Consider the following 15,061-nt stretch of genomic DNA (forward strand, 5'->3'; position numbering starts at 1 on the left):
CGAAAATCAACAACTGCTTGTGAAGTTAACACAACTAAAGTCAAACATCTCTGTCAGTACATCTCATCTCTTTTCTGACTGGTTCGAAATAACAAACTCTCAAAGAAATGATAAACAAGTGTCACTGAAGTTACTTTAACCACTTGTCAGCTGACTAATTTCCACATTAAATATTGTTCATACGTCAAGAGGGACTGGAGGGATTTTAGTGTTCAGCTGCCGGTCTTTTTCCAGTAAAGAAGACTTAAATGGATAAGAATCCAACAGTCCATTTTATGGGTGTACAGTACCTGCAGCTGTCTGCGCAGTGATACCGCAATAACAGGTTTACAGCACTCCTCACTCCTGATCCACACGACACAGTAAGCACTTAGAAGGTTGAGCACATACACAACACAGCACGAGCCTAACCCAAGCTGTCACAGGGAATTTCACGAGCTGGTTCTTTTCCTTCCTCTGTGAGGGCAGGACGCTCGCCATCGCAGCAACGTAAAAGGATGCAGACCAGAGCAAGAGGAGTTTAATCAGAATTGATTGGATCGGGAAGCACGACAGAGAGATGCAGCGAATTCTCTGTTTGCAGCTTGTTAGCATTTGCTGATTTTCTATGACAACACCCGAATATCTTTAGGTGCTGGTTAGGTACAGTGAATCGAAGTGATTCACTGATTAAGACAAAGAAATATCGCTGGATTCATGAATGAAAATTGTTGCATTGTTTGTTAAAATCCAGGATACTGGATACTGGATCAGAGTCCTGCACCTATCCATTACACATCATTTTGGGGGGTTACCTGCTGAGTACTGCGGGTTCCTGACCCGGTGCAGGACTCTGAAACTAGATAACAAGGATTAAAAGAATCTATAGCAAACACAAGAGCTTGCATAATTTGCAGAGTGAGTTATTGGCTCGGAGAAGTGAAAACAAAGTGCTGCCATTGTGTTGGTGTTAATTGGGTTCCAGATCTGTAGACTCTCAACCGCCTTGTTGGTTCTCACTGTGTGAAGAGCTGTGAGCAGCTGGTAGAGTGGAGAGCACCTGACACACTCAGCTGGAGACCACCCCATGGTGCTCTCCACACACACACTCACACACACCGGGCTCCCAGCTGCTGCGATACTGGCTGATGTGAGGGGTGTGTTCGCCATCACTCTCTCTCTCTTGTGTCTTGCCTTTCAACTTCCTCTTCATGCAGATATTCATTTTGTCTCCTCTCCCTCCCATCATGCCTTCCATTTCCTGTATTCTCTTTGTCTGCTGCCATTCTGTCTCCTCGACTCTCGCCTCATCACCTCCTTTCCTCTCAGTCTTTCTTTCCTACTTTCTATGCTTTGCCTTGAGCTGCAGTCTAATGAGCAAGTGGCTGAGTGTTGAGCGAGTGTTTTCTAGCTCTGAGGACAGATAACAAGCCCATATGTTATTTACCACAGCGGCCACTGCAGCAGCCGACCAGTGCCAGCTCTCAAACACCCTCCCAGGGAAAAATATTTCCCATCAAACCCATGGCTGTGCATCAAGTGCCGGGAAGAGGGACACAGTCGACTACACACTCAGCTACTGTGGCTCTGAGACGTCCGTGCATTAGAGAGCAGCATATTGTAATGAAGAGTCATAAATATTTTCCCTCCATAAGTGATAAGCAATTTTTTTCTCATTAGTGAGATGCATTTTCAGTTTCTCCGAGGGCCTCCATTTTGATTACTGTGCCACAATTTTAAACTGTGTGTGTTTAAACAAAGCAATGCCAAGACATTTTAAGTCTCTTTATGGACAGCAACTTTAAATCCAGTCTGCCTATTTAATCCAAAATAATAAAAATTAGGCTTCACTCCAATCCTCAGTAAATTTTAGATCCAAACCCCAGCGTTTGTGAAAAGCCTCCCTCCTTCAAAAGACATCCAACAGGACATATGCTCATCACAAGAAGTGTTTAGCACTCTCCTGCCACACTGAGGACTTGGTATGTAAAGCCCCGCATCAGCGCTGGTTACCATATGGTCCGTCTAAATAACATGCCAGACATCTGGTGGGGCAGTGGGCGCTGGCAGGACGAGCAGCCAAGTACAATCACCAGAAAAGACTGAGGATGTGCACGAGTGTGTAATCCATGAAAAGCACACGGCAGACGTCAGCCAATGAATTCTGAGTCCCTTTGAACTATGACATGAACAACGGCTCTAAAATCCTCCCCTGCATATCTTTCTCTGTTCAGACTGAACATCAAACAGGACTGAGAGAGCATGAAAGCAGCTCTGTGAGGCTGCACTGCAGCGCTGCTTTGAACTAAACGCTAACATTAGCATGCTAACACGGTCATTAATGATGCTAACAGCTTCAGCAGGTGTTACTTACTTTGTTCTACATCTTAATTTAGCATATTAGCATGCTATCATGTGCTAATTAGCACTAAACACAAGGTACAGCCGAGGCTGATGGGAACGCCATTAATTATGAAGCTTTTTTAAATCAAACTGGTGGAGAAATGAAATGTCTTGAGTGACGATGGCGCTAGATGAGGAGTTAAGGAGTCGCCAAACTTTACAGGAATCCATCTCGTAGTTTTATGTCTGTATGTGTAAGATTTCCAGTTTTCCAACCAGGCAATGACAAGAGTCATCACCAAACTCAGCTCAGTTGGAAACATGAATGTCTGTACAAAACTTCAAGGCAGTCCATCTGCTGGCTGTTGAGATATCTGAGTGGTGGATTGTTCGACAGACCAACAAACCAACACTGCCATCCCTGGAGCTAGGCCGCCGGCATGGCTACGAGCAGAATGCATGGTTCATGCTCCTATTATTAAAAAAAGGGCCCGCGCTTCTTTTTCCAACTGCTGACAGCGAGAGAGAAGAGGAAGAAAGGTAGGGGAGTAGTCTGAATCCACATGGGTCTCAGCAGTGCTGAGCCTGGTACAACTGAGCCTCTGAAATCAGATATGTCTCAGCATGTGTCTGAAGTGCAGGTGTGTGCCACTGCCACACACAAAACAAAGACAGTTCCTCCCCGTGCTCTTTTCTCTTCTCTGAGTTGATCTCACTGATCTAATCTGATCTAATCTGGTCTAAAAGACCAGAGCAGCGTCTACTGGTCTCACCGGAGCCAAGTGCTGCTAATTTCTGCTAAGACTTAGCACGATCTTTTCAGTATTGTTGTCATGTCTCTGAGTAGCATCTCCCCCGTCCTGCGCTGATAAAAGTGGGATCAAGGCCTAGCAGCAGGATTGACCTGAACACCGGCAGGGCTGAGTGGCAGAAAGTTCACACAAAAAAATGCACACACACATGCAACACACACACACACACACACAGCAGGTGACCCTGAGTAGGTGTTGAAGGAGAGGTGACAGCGATCTATTAAGCCACAGCAGGGAAAAATGTTAAAAAGTACACAGCGTAAGAGGGGGCCATTCCCAAAAAGCAGTCAGAAGCCCATATTTATTCCTCTACAGGACGGTGCACACAGCGCTACATGTTGTGACACCACCAGACACACACTGACACAACCTCTACACACACCTAACCTCATCTTTTCCCCTCAGACGGAGCAGGTGAGGTCAGGTTTAACTGTGCCACTCAATCTCACTTCCAGAGGCGTTCACAGGCGCGAGGAGCGCCGTGCCAAAGGGCTGTCCATCTATCTGACAGGCCCAGGTCACTTAGAGGATGGAAAAAGATGGAGGGAAGGGATACTGGCAGGTTCTATACAAGTAATGGGCGTGTGTGTGTGGGGAGTGGAGGCGATGGAGAAAGAAATAGTGGTCTTCGATATCAGAGATAAGACCGGGGGGAGATGCTGGCTGAAACCGATGGCCACTGGCTCGCCTGGTTGGTCAGTGAAATATAGCCCCGATGGCTCACCTGCAGCCCCTGTCAATACCCCTGCTGTCATGTGTGCCCATGGGATGGCCCCATTTAAATGCATGAGAGCACCTCTCGCAGCCGGCATAAAGAAGATTAAAGGAGGCTGCAGTTTTTTCTTTTTTTTTTAGAGATTCAGTCTAAGCAACATAAGCTCCAGCAGCCCAGGGAGAAAAAGGGAATAGTAAATTGTTGCTTTCATTAAAACTTCAAGGAGTCAGTTTCATTATGAAGGTTCAAAGGCAATGGAAAATGTGTGTGGCTGCTCTCTCCCACTCCTCCTCTTTCTCTGCCTCTTATTCCTCTACTTCATCCAGCTGCGTAGCTACATGGAATAATGTGCCCTGGAGGGTTGGTGTATATGAATGCGCGTCTAGTTGCTGGTACGCCATCGCGCTCAAGGCAGGCACAATGAGGCATGGCGAGGCTCGCTGCTGGCCTTCGCAGCAAGCCAGTGTTTCTGTGTGGTTTACCAGGGGGCGTTTCAAGTGCTCGAACCTTGGAGTTCGATTTCCACTTAATATCCTGAATGTTTTCAGGCTAAAAATAAAGCACCGTGAGTGTTTTCGGAGATGGCTAAATCAACTGTGCCGTAATGCATTTAAAGCTGCACTGATCAATATTTTTATACTAACAATGGATCAAATGCCCACGTGTAACGTGAGAGGAGGTCGCTCTTGGTGATGAACCTACAGAGAATTATCACCCATCTCTGCATCGTCTCAGAGGGAGAGTTTTAAAGCTCCTCAGCCTCATCGTTTCCGTTTTAAGGCCTGTAACTGATGTGTTACTAGTAAGGCCTAAACAGAGGGTGTGAAGATGAACTAACACACAGTGAGAAACTAAGAAGAGTCAGAGCCACGATCTGAATAAAATCCTGTTTTGAATTAAGAGAACAGTTTTTGCTAATACCAGCTACAACGTTCTCCAGTTACAGGCCTTTTCAGTGAAAGAAAATAACTCATACCCAGCACAAATGTCTGATTCAGACTGTTAACGCTGCCTTAGTGCACAGTCTGGCTAATCTATCATTTTTTCATGATGTTTCTGATCTTGGACCGTGTATCTAGACCCCTGTCAGACCATGACAGACATACAGACAGGTGGTCTTTGTGACTGACTGCCATCCGTGCCCTGACAGTGAGCCTTCTTTCAAAGTCACTTAGATCGCTTCCTCTTTCCATCTTGATACGAAAAATCAATCAGCTGGGCCTGCTCAGTGTCTTTATACATGCCACAGAGCATGACTGGATGTTAACTGCTTAATTATACAATGCAGCACACCTGTGAGCATTCGTTATGTTGAGAGCAGACGCTTTTGATCGAATTGATCAGCGTTAACGTGCAGGAGGGGATCATCCAGCAACAAGAAAGTAGTCTGAACTCCACGGCTGCCGGCGATACAAGCCAAAAATGCGTATGTGGGTGTGATGGAGATGCAGCAGCAGCAGAGCCAGACAGACTGCTTATATCTCAAATTAATGATAGCCATTCCTAATCCTCACTTAACCTCCCATCTTTCTATCTGTCCACTCTTGTCCTTATAAACCCAGGGGTGGTGTGAGAGGAGGCAACAAAACACCTCAGCAAGAGCACAGATAAGGGCCGGTCCACAATGCACAAGTGTGAGGTGTGTGCAGGGGTAGAAGAGGAGGGAGGTGGAGAGGACGGCTTCACGGGCTCAGCTGAAAGGTTCTGATTGTCCCATGATAATTGTTAAAAGGTCAGTCTTCCTCCTTGCTCAGACTGTAGAGTATGTGCATGCACGCGCCCTTACCCCCTCCTGTTAGGGTGCTCTTTAGAGTGACACGGCTGCCTTTAGAGAAATCTGTGGATTAGCTCCTTAAATACCACAGCATTGTGATGAAGGGTGGGAGAAATGAAGGGAGGAAAAGATGGATAACTGTGGAAGAGGCGGCGTTTGATGGCTGCTATCTTTTCATTTGAAATTCAGTGATGCCAAGTTTGGATAAAGGTTGTATCCTGCTGCTGGGTTAGAGTCAATATTAAGGTTAGAGCTCGTACTGTTAAAAAAACAAGGAAAAGTTTCCAGAAACAAAAGAAAAGGTTAAAACCACCAACAAGCTGCAGGGGAAGATGTTTTAAACTGGAAGAAATGAGCTTTTTCTGTGAGTTCTGTGTTTACGTGGAGTAAGGCTGCGATTGTGTTTTGTCTGATTTCGCACCGTGACCGAAAAAGGACTCACACAGCATCGCGTTGTTGCATTAATCCCGTCAATCCTCCACGCTCCGCAGCGAGTGTCGGCAGTACATTAAGACGTGTCACTTCTCAATGGACACAACATATTGAAATGGGGTCACAGCACAGACGGAACAGCTGCTTACGGGAGTATTCACATTGTCTGCTACTTTATAGTCACTCTGTTTCTGTGACATTTATGAATGGATAATGCCATCTGTCTTGGAGGGAAAGCTGCTCGCAAGGAAGCTTTGGGTGATAACTTATAGATTTAAGAGCTAATTCAGATCGCCCTGCCAGACTGGTCCTGGTCATAAAGCCAGCAAAAATAAGACTTATGATGTTGCAGTGAAAAATTAGCGAGAATATAAAGTCCAGTGAATATAACTTGTTATTTAACTGAACAACATTAGGAAAAAGTTTAACAAGAGATCAGATCATTTTTATATTTACAGGGCTACTTAAATCATTTCATAAAGATCAGTGCATATGAAAGTGCTGACCGGGAAGAAAGAGGTAAGAAAAAAAGAAAAGAAGTCTGTTACAATGGGAGACCAACATGAGATCAATACGACTGAGAGGCTTCAGCCTGGCAAACAACCAGCACACACTCTTTAATAACTGGCTGCACAGGTTACTACACCAACAGGGCATTTACTGTATAATCACGCATGTCAAATTCCACCCAGCTGTTATTGCTCCTTCAGCTCGGGATGCACAGTTCAGCAGAATGACTTTCGATTTACTCGTGTCCGTGGCGATTAGGCCGCTGATTCTGATGAAAGCTGACTCACTGGCTGCGGTCGCTATTTCCTACCTGGTGTACCTGCAACCGCCACATCGCATGAACACTGAATGTTGGATACACTGCAGTTCAACAAGCTGTAATGTTTCTGATTGGGGTCAGATTGTCAGTTATAGTGAGGGCTAAATGGACTAAAAGTTCCACTCCTGTGGGACGAGTATTAGAAGAGGACCTCATGAGATGAATGAATCACTCCCCAGCCTCTGCATTTTATGAAACACATTTGCATAGCATATTGAGAATCGCTGATTTTGCTGAAACACTGCGCACTGCTGTGAATGTGGTTGTATAAATGAATGTACAAAAATTACTGGGCTGGGGATTGGGGCTATATTTAGGCTTATGTTTCATGTTTTTTGAAAAAGTAAAGCCCTCCTCTTCATTACTTATATTTTAGTGCACCTCCTCATTAAATCTGATGACAAGAACTCCCACCCAAAAATAATCTAGAAGGGGGATTTACACAACAGTCACTGCTAGTGGTTCTTCGAGGCTTTAAGCAGGTTTGCATTGATCTACATCTTTTATTTTATTTTAACTTAGTTCATTATGTTTCCAGGTCTTTGATTATAAACCAAAGTGCACAAATGTTAACCTCACGGTGGCGCTGGAGGACAAATCAAAGGTTGAGCCTATTTATCCAGAAGCTTCTGAGATATTTCAGCTGATAAGTTAAAGAAAAAAAAGCCAAAGTAATCACAACTCATCCTGTGGCAAACATGAACACATGAGCCGAATGTCATGGTAATCTGCAGCCATATTAGTTCCTCACCAAAATCACCCTGCCTTTATCCAGGCAGGCATTTTTCACGACAAAGGAAGACAGAAATCGTTCAGCCTCTGGAATAAGAAAAATAAATTACAAGCAGAGTTTGATTCACCAGGTATTATTTTCTATCAGAGGATAAAACACAGAATATTATTCACCAATCACAGACGTGGCAGATATGATTTTGGGTTGTCATATTTCTTGATGCGTCTGTATTACACACACTGATTACTATGATATGAACTGTAATATTCTAATGAGCTAATTGAATATAAAATTAACAGTTATACAGGACGAGTTTTTTCTCGTTCATCGTGTTTCTTACTTTCTATCTTGTCATTCATTTGCCTCCATCTCATCTTGGTTCACTGCCTGCAGTTTCACTGTAATGATGTGAGTTATTAAACTGTGTTGATTATAGCACATAACACTGAGCAGTTTCTAGGCCACGTGTGGAAGTGAGAACGTGTTCTGGCCCGAGAAAATCATGTGTAACCGTCTGGAGGTCGTGCACCTTCGCCAACCAGTCTGTCCTGACTCATATACATTTTTTATTCTGCTCCTGAGTTATGGCATTGAATAACAGCCAGACAAGTGTTTTTGCAGAGGTAACAGTGAAGTTGACCTTTGACCTTATGGATATAAAATGTCACTATTTTATTCCACTAGATGTTTGTGTGAAGTTTTGTCAAAATTTAACATGTTTTGTGAGGTCACAGTGACCTTGACCTTTGACCTTTGACCTTTAACCATCAAATTTTAATCAGTTGATCCTTGAGTCCGAGTGAATGTTTGTGCCAAATTTGAAGAAAATTCCTCAAGGCTTTCCAGAGATACAGCGTTCACAAGCATGGACCGGACTGTTGCAGGCACAGGGATGGGTAAAAAAGAAAAAAATGCTCTCAACAATCTGCAGATCACCGGATGAAAGTAACATTAGTCCTTTGCAAACGCACTTCCAGAAAGCTTTATCTCATTCAGTATGACAGTAGCAATAAAAGGCATACGCTATTAAACTTCTTAATATGTCAAATATTTTTCTTTTACATTCAGAGACATGCTCCTCTATCTGTCTTTTAGGAGCGGAGCAGCATCATTAATGACAGCTGGGCAGGTTATATGGGCTAAAGACAGGATTTAACACCATGGATATCAGCATGAAAGCACATGCTGTTCCCCCTCACTGGGACTGCTGTCAGACGCAGCGTCTACAGAGTACACTTTTTCCTAGTTGATCAAAAGGTGAAATATTTAACTTGAATTTCAAGCAAACTCCCAAAAAAACTCTCATCAGTGCAGCAGAGTTATCAGTTTTCAGTGGGGTTATATTTGGTTCAAGTGTGCAAAGAGTATAATTCTATAACGCCTCTCCATAGCTCTGTGGCTCTGCTGAGGGAAATAGAGAGATTTACTGATTACAAGAAAACATCAAGAGAAGAAGATTCTTCATGATTTTCCACTGTGAGCATAAATCAAACAATGTTCTGAACCTACATTATTAATAAAATAAAAACCACACTCACTGACACAGACGTACATAAGTATCAGTCTTACATTCCCACACACGTATAAACATCTCCAGACATCAAAGTCAAACCTTCAGATCCTCACAGCGCTGGCCTGGGCTCGTCCATCGGCTAAACCTCTGCGTCTGTGTGTTTCGTAGAAAATCTAATTGGATTGGGGCGGAAAGCCTGCCATTTATATATTGGGATTCCTGTCATGCGCGCTGACCCCGCTCGCTCGGTACCACTCGTGTGAGCCCCTGCGAGTTCGCCACTTTTTCAGCCACCGCAAATTTACTTTGTCTGATCATTTGTTTTCCAATTACGTCCCTGTCCCTGCTAGCAGAAAATTGTCAGCTTTGGTTATGCGAACCCGCTCTTGGGTCTGTAACCAGGGGCAATGTTTGATGCTTAGAACATTTTCATACCCATTAAAAGATGAAGGCAGGGTGAATTATTATCCTGCAGAGTTGATTGGGTTTTGCAGGGGTTGGTTTATGTTGCTGTGTGTGATGGTATAGTGGAGCCACACACAAAGACTCGTTCTTATCTTCTCTTGTGAAAGACTTGAAGGGTAACTCAGGTGGTTTTGACGCTGGGCCTTTTTCTCCCTCATTTTTTTGTGTGTAAATGATTAATAGGGATAAAGAAATCTTTGAATTCGGTGCAGTATTGAGCACGAACAGTGTACCCAGCGACTGTGAACCGCTGCCGCACTGCTGTGTAATCCAATGTGCATTTGTCCACTAAAGTGCTACTTTTGCCACTGACTCAGATCATTATTATTAGAGTCTGACAACATCATGGATAGGATCCCTGCTAAGATAGACCTTGTTATTAAAGAGCAACATCCTGTTTGTTCAGCCAGAAACAACACTATACATCAGTACCAGACTCCATTGACAAAAACAGTAATTTTACCTCACACAACACAGGAGCTGCTGGAATACAGATGCCTTGACCTGTTTGTGTTGCTGTGTGACTTTCAGTGGTGGAAGAAGTATTCAGATCCTTAACACAAGTAAAAAGTACCACACAACAACACAAACAAACAAACAGATTGAGGCATCTGTAATCCAACAACTCCTCTGTTCTGCTTGGTAAAATTTCTATTTTTGTCAACGGAGTCTGGTAGTGTTATTAAGTGATGTTTCTGGTTAAACAAAAATGATCTTTCTCTTTAATAAAAAGCTCTATCTCTCTCCATAATGTTGTCAGACACTTAGAGTAACAGTCGGAGCCTGTCCGTGGTAAAAACAGGCACTGAAGTGGACTATTGTATATTGTATTGTATATTCCAAAGATTTTTATCGACCAGGTGCAAAAATAGTGGAGTTATCCTAAATACAGAGTAGAAAATGAGTGGATGAAACTAGATGTAAGCAGCAGTCGATGTTAAATAAGCGGTGAATTGTTCATGAAGCAGGATTCTTACTAGTTCAATGTTCAGTAGTTTCCTTACACGTGTTCAATACTTGACCAGAGTTTGAAAGTAAATAAAAATGTCAAAGTATTTGTTCACAGTAACACATTAACGGTAATTGCCAGATACCTACGCCTTCAGCGCTGCACCGCAATTTAGATGAATGATGCTGAACCGAACCTCAAGGAGAAGATTACACCCACGTAGCGAGGGGAATACAACAGATGAGAATAACAATGGCAGCAGAATCGAATGGGACTTTGAGAAGCAGAGCAGAGGACAAAGTAGCAGGGAAAGAAAGCAACAGAATCAATGTTTGGCTATAACTGTCGCATTAGCTGTGATAAATGAGGCCGCCGGCAGAAACTCGGGAAGTCGACGCAGGACATTCCAATGATCAAGCGGTGAATAATCGGACACAATGGATTCTGGGAAGGAGAGGCAATATGCTGCCGTGGATCCCAGAAGAGGAGCATCAATTCGTATATTGACCTTTAAAAACGCTATTAATGGATGATATCTTCAGTTCATAGCTGGATGGCAAGTTCTGAAGCAGGCGGCTGTGTGTGGTGCTCGTCCAGCGCTGACAGCCTGAAGTGTTTATCTGGTTTCACACCAGATAAGTGGGTTTAAAATGGAACAGGCGCTTAAAACAAAAACATGCACTTATTGATGAAACGATCGAATATTGTGAAATGTACTGAGCTGCTACATTAGACCTATCTCTGTATGTATCTGCCACTCGGTGTCGCTCATCGCTGTGGATGATGGACAGGTGACAGTTGATGTATTCATAGCTCAGAACAAAGACTAAAGACACAGCTCCACAACACACACACACACACATGCAAACAAACAAACAAACTCTTGTGCTGGTGTCTGTCAGGCAGCCTGTTTCTGACAGGTTAAGAGCAATTTCTGTCAACTAACTGCGGCTTTGGAAAACAAGGCTACAGAGACTTGGCGATGGCATTTTGATGGATAATGAACTCTCCTTTTTTTCTGGCCTTGATGCGCAGCTCAGTGGTTTTATTGCTCTTAATGCTTTCATGGTCCAGGGAGGTTGCTAGCAATTCAGAAACATTTCAGAGGTTTAGAAGAGAACTAAATGGGCCAAGTATTCTGACTTTGAGTTAAAAACAAACAGTCAAAAATCTGTAGTGGCTGTGACAGAGAGAAGATTAAAATATGTGTGTTAATGAGGCTGCTTTTGCCAAGATTATTTGTTTGCCATTTTCCCTCCTCATTAGACAGTGTATTGCTGAGAGACAGGAAAGAGTAATGCTCAGAGAAACAGGACGTATTCTCGGCCATGAAGTTGCAGTAGTATACCACACATTGCTCCTCTAAAGTTCAATAATTAACACATATCTTTCTTGTTCAATCTGCACAAAAACCACAGTGTAAAAACATCGCGCTAAGCTAATCGGTTGCTAAATCAAGATACATAAATTACTGTACAGTGTAGGTGCCTCAGGGGCAAATATCTGGAATGATTAGTTGAGTAATCAATTCAAACTGCCAGAAAATGATTTGGCAACATTTTTGATAATTGATTAACCATTGGAGCCATTTTTTAAAGCAGAAAACGCCAGAAATTCACTGGCAGCAGCTCCTCAAATGTGAAGATTTGCCAGCTCTTCCCTGTTTTCTGTGGTAGTGAACTCAGCATCTTTGGTTGGTCAGACAAAAAAAAGCAATTTGAATATATTAACATGTTGTTTTTATACTATTTTCAAACATTTTACACACTGAGTCATTAAGAAAATAAGTGTCAGGCTGATGGTGAAAATAATTGCTGTTGTGGCCTTACAGTTCTTCTACTGTATGTTGGGATAATACAAGCTGCTCCCATATTTTTAGCGTGTTAATTACTTGACACAGAAAAAAATGGAAGCAACTTGATAAAAACGCATTACAACTAATGAGCTCAATATAAACCGAAACAATGAGGGCCGTGAGATTTTAGAGGGACGTTTTACAAGATGGAGGACGGAGGACCAGTCGTAACAACCTGCCTAACAAATGTCTGACTAATCAAATCACGTAGACTCAGATTATACGGAGTAAACCTGGGGCTTTTTGGGCAGCAGCTGGTAATCCTGCCTTAATTGTAGCTCTCAAGTAAGGTAAGGCATATTTATCTGTGCCTTTAAAAGACGGCAATTTAAAGTGCTTTATATAAGATATAAAAAGGCAAAGCAGGCAACATATAAAAGAAACACAGGGCGATATAAAAGACGCATATAAACAGGGTTTAAAAAGAAAATGCAATAAAAGAGAAAATAAAAATGACCTGAAACTGAATAAAGTGACAGTGGAAACCTAGAAACTTTTGTATGCTTAGATTTAAAAGACCTGGGAGTTTGCTGTATGTGGTGCATAAATACTGAAGAGGTCGTAACAGAGCAGCAGCTGATCAGACATGCATTTTTGCCCTAAACCATTCACTGCTCTGTAAACCATCAGAGATGTTTTAAAATCAATGTCCAGAACATACAGGAAACCAGTGCAAAGACCTGATAACTGCGAGTGTGCCTCAGTGAAAAGTCCAACAACAGCAGTGTGAATATCATCGACTTTAAACAGACCTGTTGTCGAGCCGACTGAATTATACTTTAGGGTGATCTGGGCTCGGTTTGTGGTCTTTACATTTACATCTACTCATACGGCAGACGCTTTATCCAAGTGACTACAAGTGAGACTTTGGAAGTAGAGAGACTACATTTGTTCAATAAGACAATGTGCAAGGAGATCAGGTGAAAGAAGAGCAGGGAAAGTGCATGGTAATGTAGTTAGGGTGCTGGAGGTGCTCTCAGAAGAGATGAGTCTTGAAGATAGAGAGAGATGCTCCGGCTCTATTAGTATTTAGGAGCTGGTTCCACCAGCGGGAAACCACAAACCAGAACAGTCTGGATCGAGAACGGCTGACGTGAGACGACGATCCTTGAAGGAAGACGGTTGATCAATAGGAAGCATTAGTGACTTGAATTTGATCCAGGCGGCCGTGAGTGGGCGGAGTGACATGTGACCTTTTAGGATGAACAAAGACCAGACGGGTCAAGGGTTTCACTGTGCACAAAGGGAGGCCTGTACCAAGAGCTGAGACAGATGAGGCCTGATTTTCTCTACAGCTCACAGTCCAGATGCTGATGATCAGAGACAGGACACGTCGTGAAGATAGCAGTCACCTCCCTGCGCCCACAGGGAACAACATGCAGAGTTACAGAAACTATGGCTGAAACCAGAACGTGACTGTGCATCTGTGCATAGACCTTGTTGTCAGCCTCTCAGGTACAACAATCTGATGATGTTATAGCTTTCTCTTTCATCTCAGGAGCTACAACCTTAAAACCCCAAAAGATAACTTTTGGAAGACAATTTGGCAGAAAAAAAAACTTTGGAGAAACAACTAAATTTCCACCCTCCAGGCTTTGGATCAAATCCTGCAGCGACTCCTCTCCCTCGCTCTCCTCGTGATTATCTCCCGCTCTCAACTATCCTGCTTTTCTCCATTCAGGAGCAATAACTTTCTATTCTTTGAAATGGAAAACTGCTGCTGAAGGCTTTTCAAGTGCACTTAAGATTCATTTGAACTTGAAGAAGAGATTCTGTTGCTGTAGGGGGGCATTTGTGACATACGGCTTTTTTTTTTCCCCTGACAATACATATTCATATATTTTTGTTGCAGACATCTCAGAGGGACACATTCTCACATTTAATAATAGAGAGTGGTGACACTGATGTCTGCTGCTTGTGTGCTGTTGGACAATGACGTCTCTCACTCTTGAGACGCTTGAAATATAATTTAAAACGTGAAAGAAAGGGAAATGTGTGGCAGCAGGCTTCTGTTTAGCATATAATGTGGTTTATTCACCCGATTTCCAAGTTCATATCCTTCCAGCTGGCATGGCTAAGTGCTGCATTATATGTCTACCTTTACTGCTGGTGCTTGTGTGGGTACAGCTTACCTTGTACAATGAGGTACACCTGCGAGGTCTTGGGCTGCTGCTTAGTCTGTATGGAGCAGGTGTACGAGCCCTCGTCATACACGTCCACCTGCACAGCAACACAGAATATTATTATTATTTCGTCCGTTCTTCCCTTGTATTCATCGTGATTGAGAGTAATGAGACAGAACAAGTTCATTTGATTAACTTTTAAACAAAACCGCGACCTTTTCAGAGTTCTGACACTGAATATAGTCGCCCATCTTTTCATTTTCTGCTGCTGACAATGATAAATCTAGATTCTTCGTGTATGTTGGGGTTCGTTTTCATTGTCACGTGGATGATGATTTATGTTTTCCTGAGTGCTTCTACTTTATCTTTAAATAGTGGTTTATCAAACGTGGCACTGCTTCGTCCACGTGTGAACGCACTCGAACGACACCTGTGTGCGTTCGCTTATGTGCACCATGGATGTGCACAACTCCAGCATAAATAAGTGTATTAACAGAACTGAAACACATGCTCACACACACACACACCAAGTTAACCTA

The 15,061-nt window shown here is 43.1% G+C and overlaps 1 protein-coding gene across 2 annotated transcripts in view; it reads right to left on the reverse strand.

Annotated features, from left to right (window-relative positions):
* lsamp (limbic system associated membrane protein) overlaps positions 1-15,061 on the reverse strand; it is a 423,678-nt gene that overhangs the window by 40,638 nt on the left and 367,979 nt on the right. For both annotated transcript variants that reach the window (XM_051065384.1, XM_018682211.2), the window contains one exon: positions 14,532-14,619. In XM_051065384.1, the coding sequence (XP_050921341.1) occupies positions 14,532-14,619 (88 nt within the window). The remainder of the gene's footprint in view (positions 1-14,531; positions 14,620-15,061) is intronic.

This window comes from Lates calcarifer, linkage group LG21 (assembly GCF_001640805.2).
Source record: "Lates calcarifer isolate ASB-BC8 linkage group LG21, TLL_Latcal_v3, whole genome shotgun sequence".
NCBI lineage: Eukaryota > Metazoa > Chordata > Actinopteri > Centropomidae > Lates > Lates calcarifer.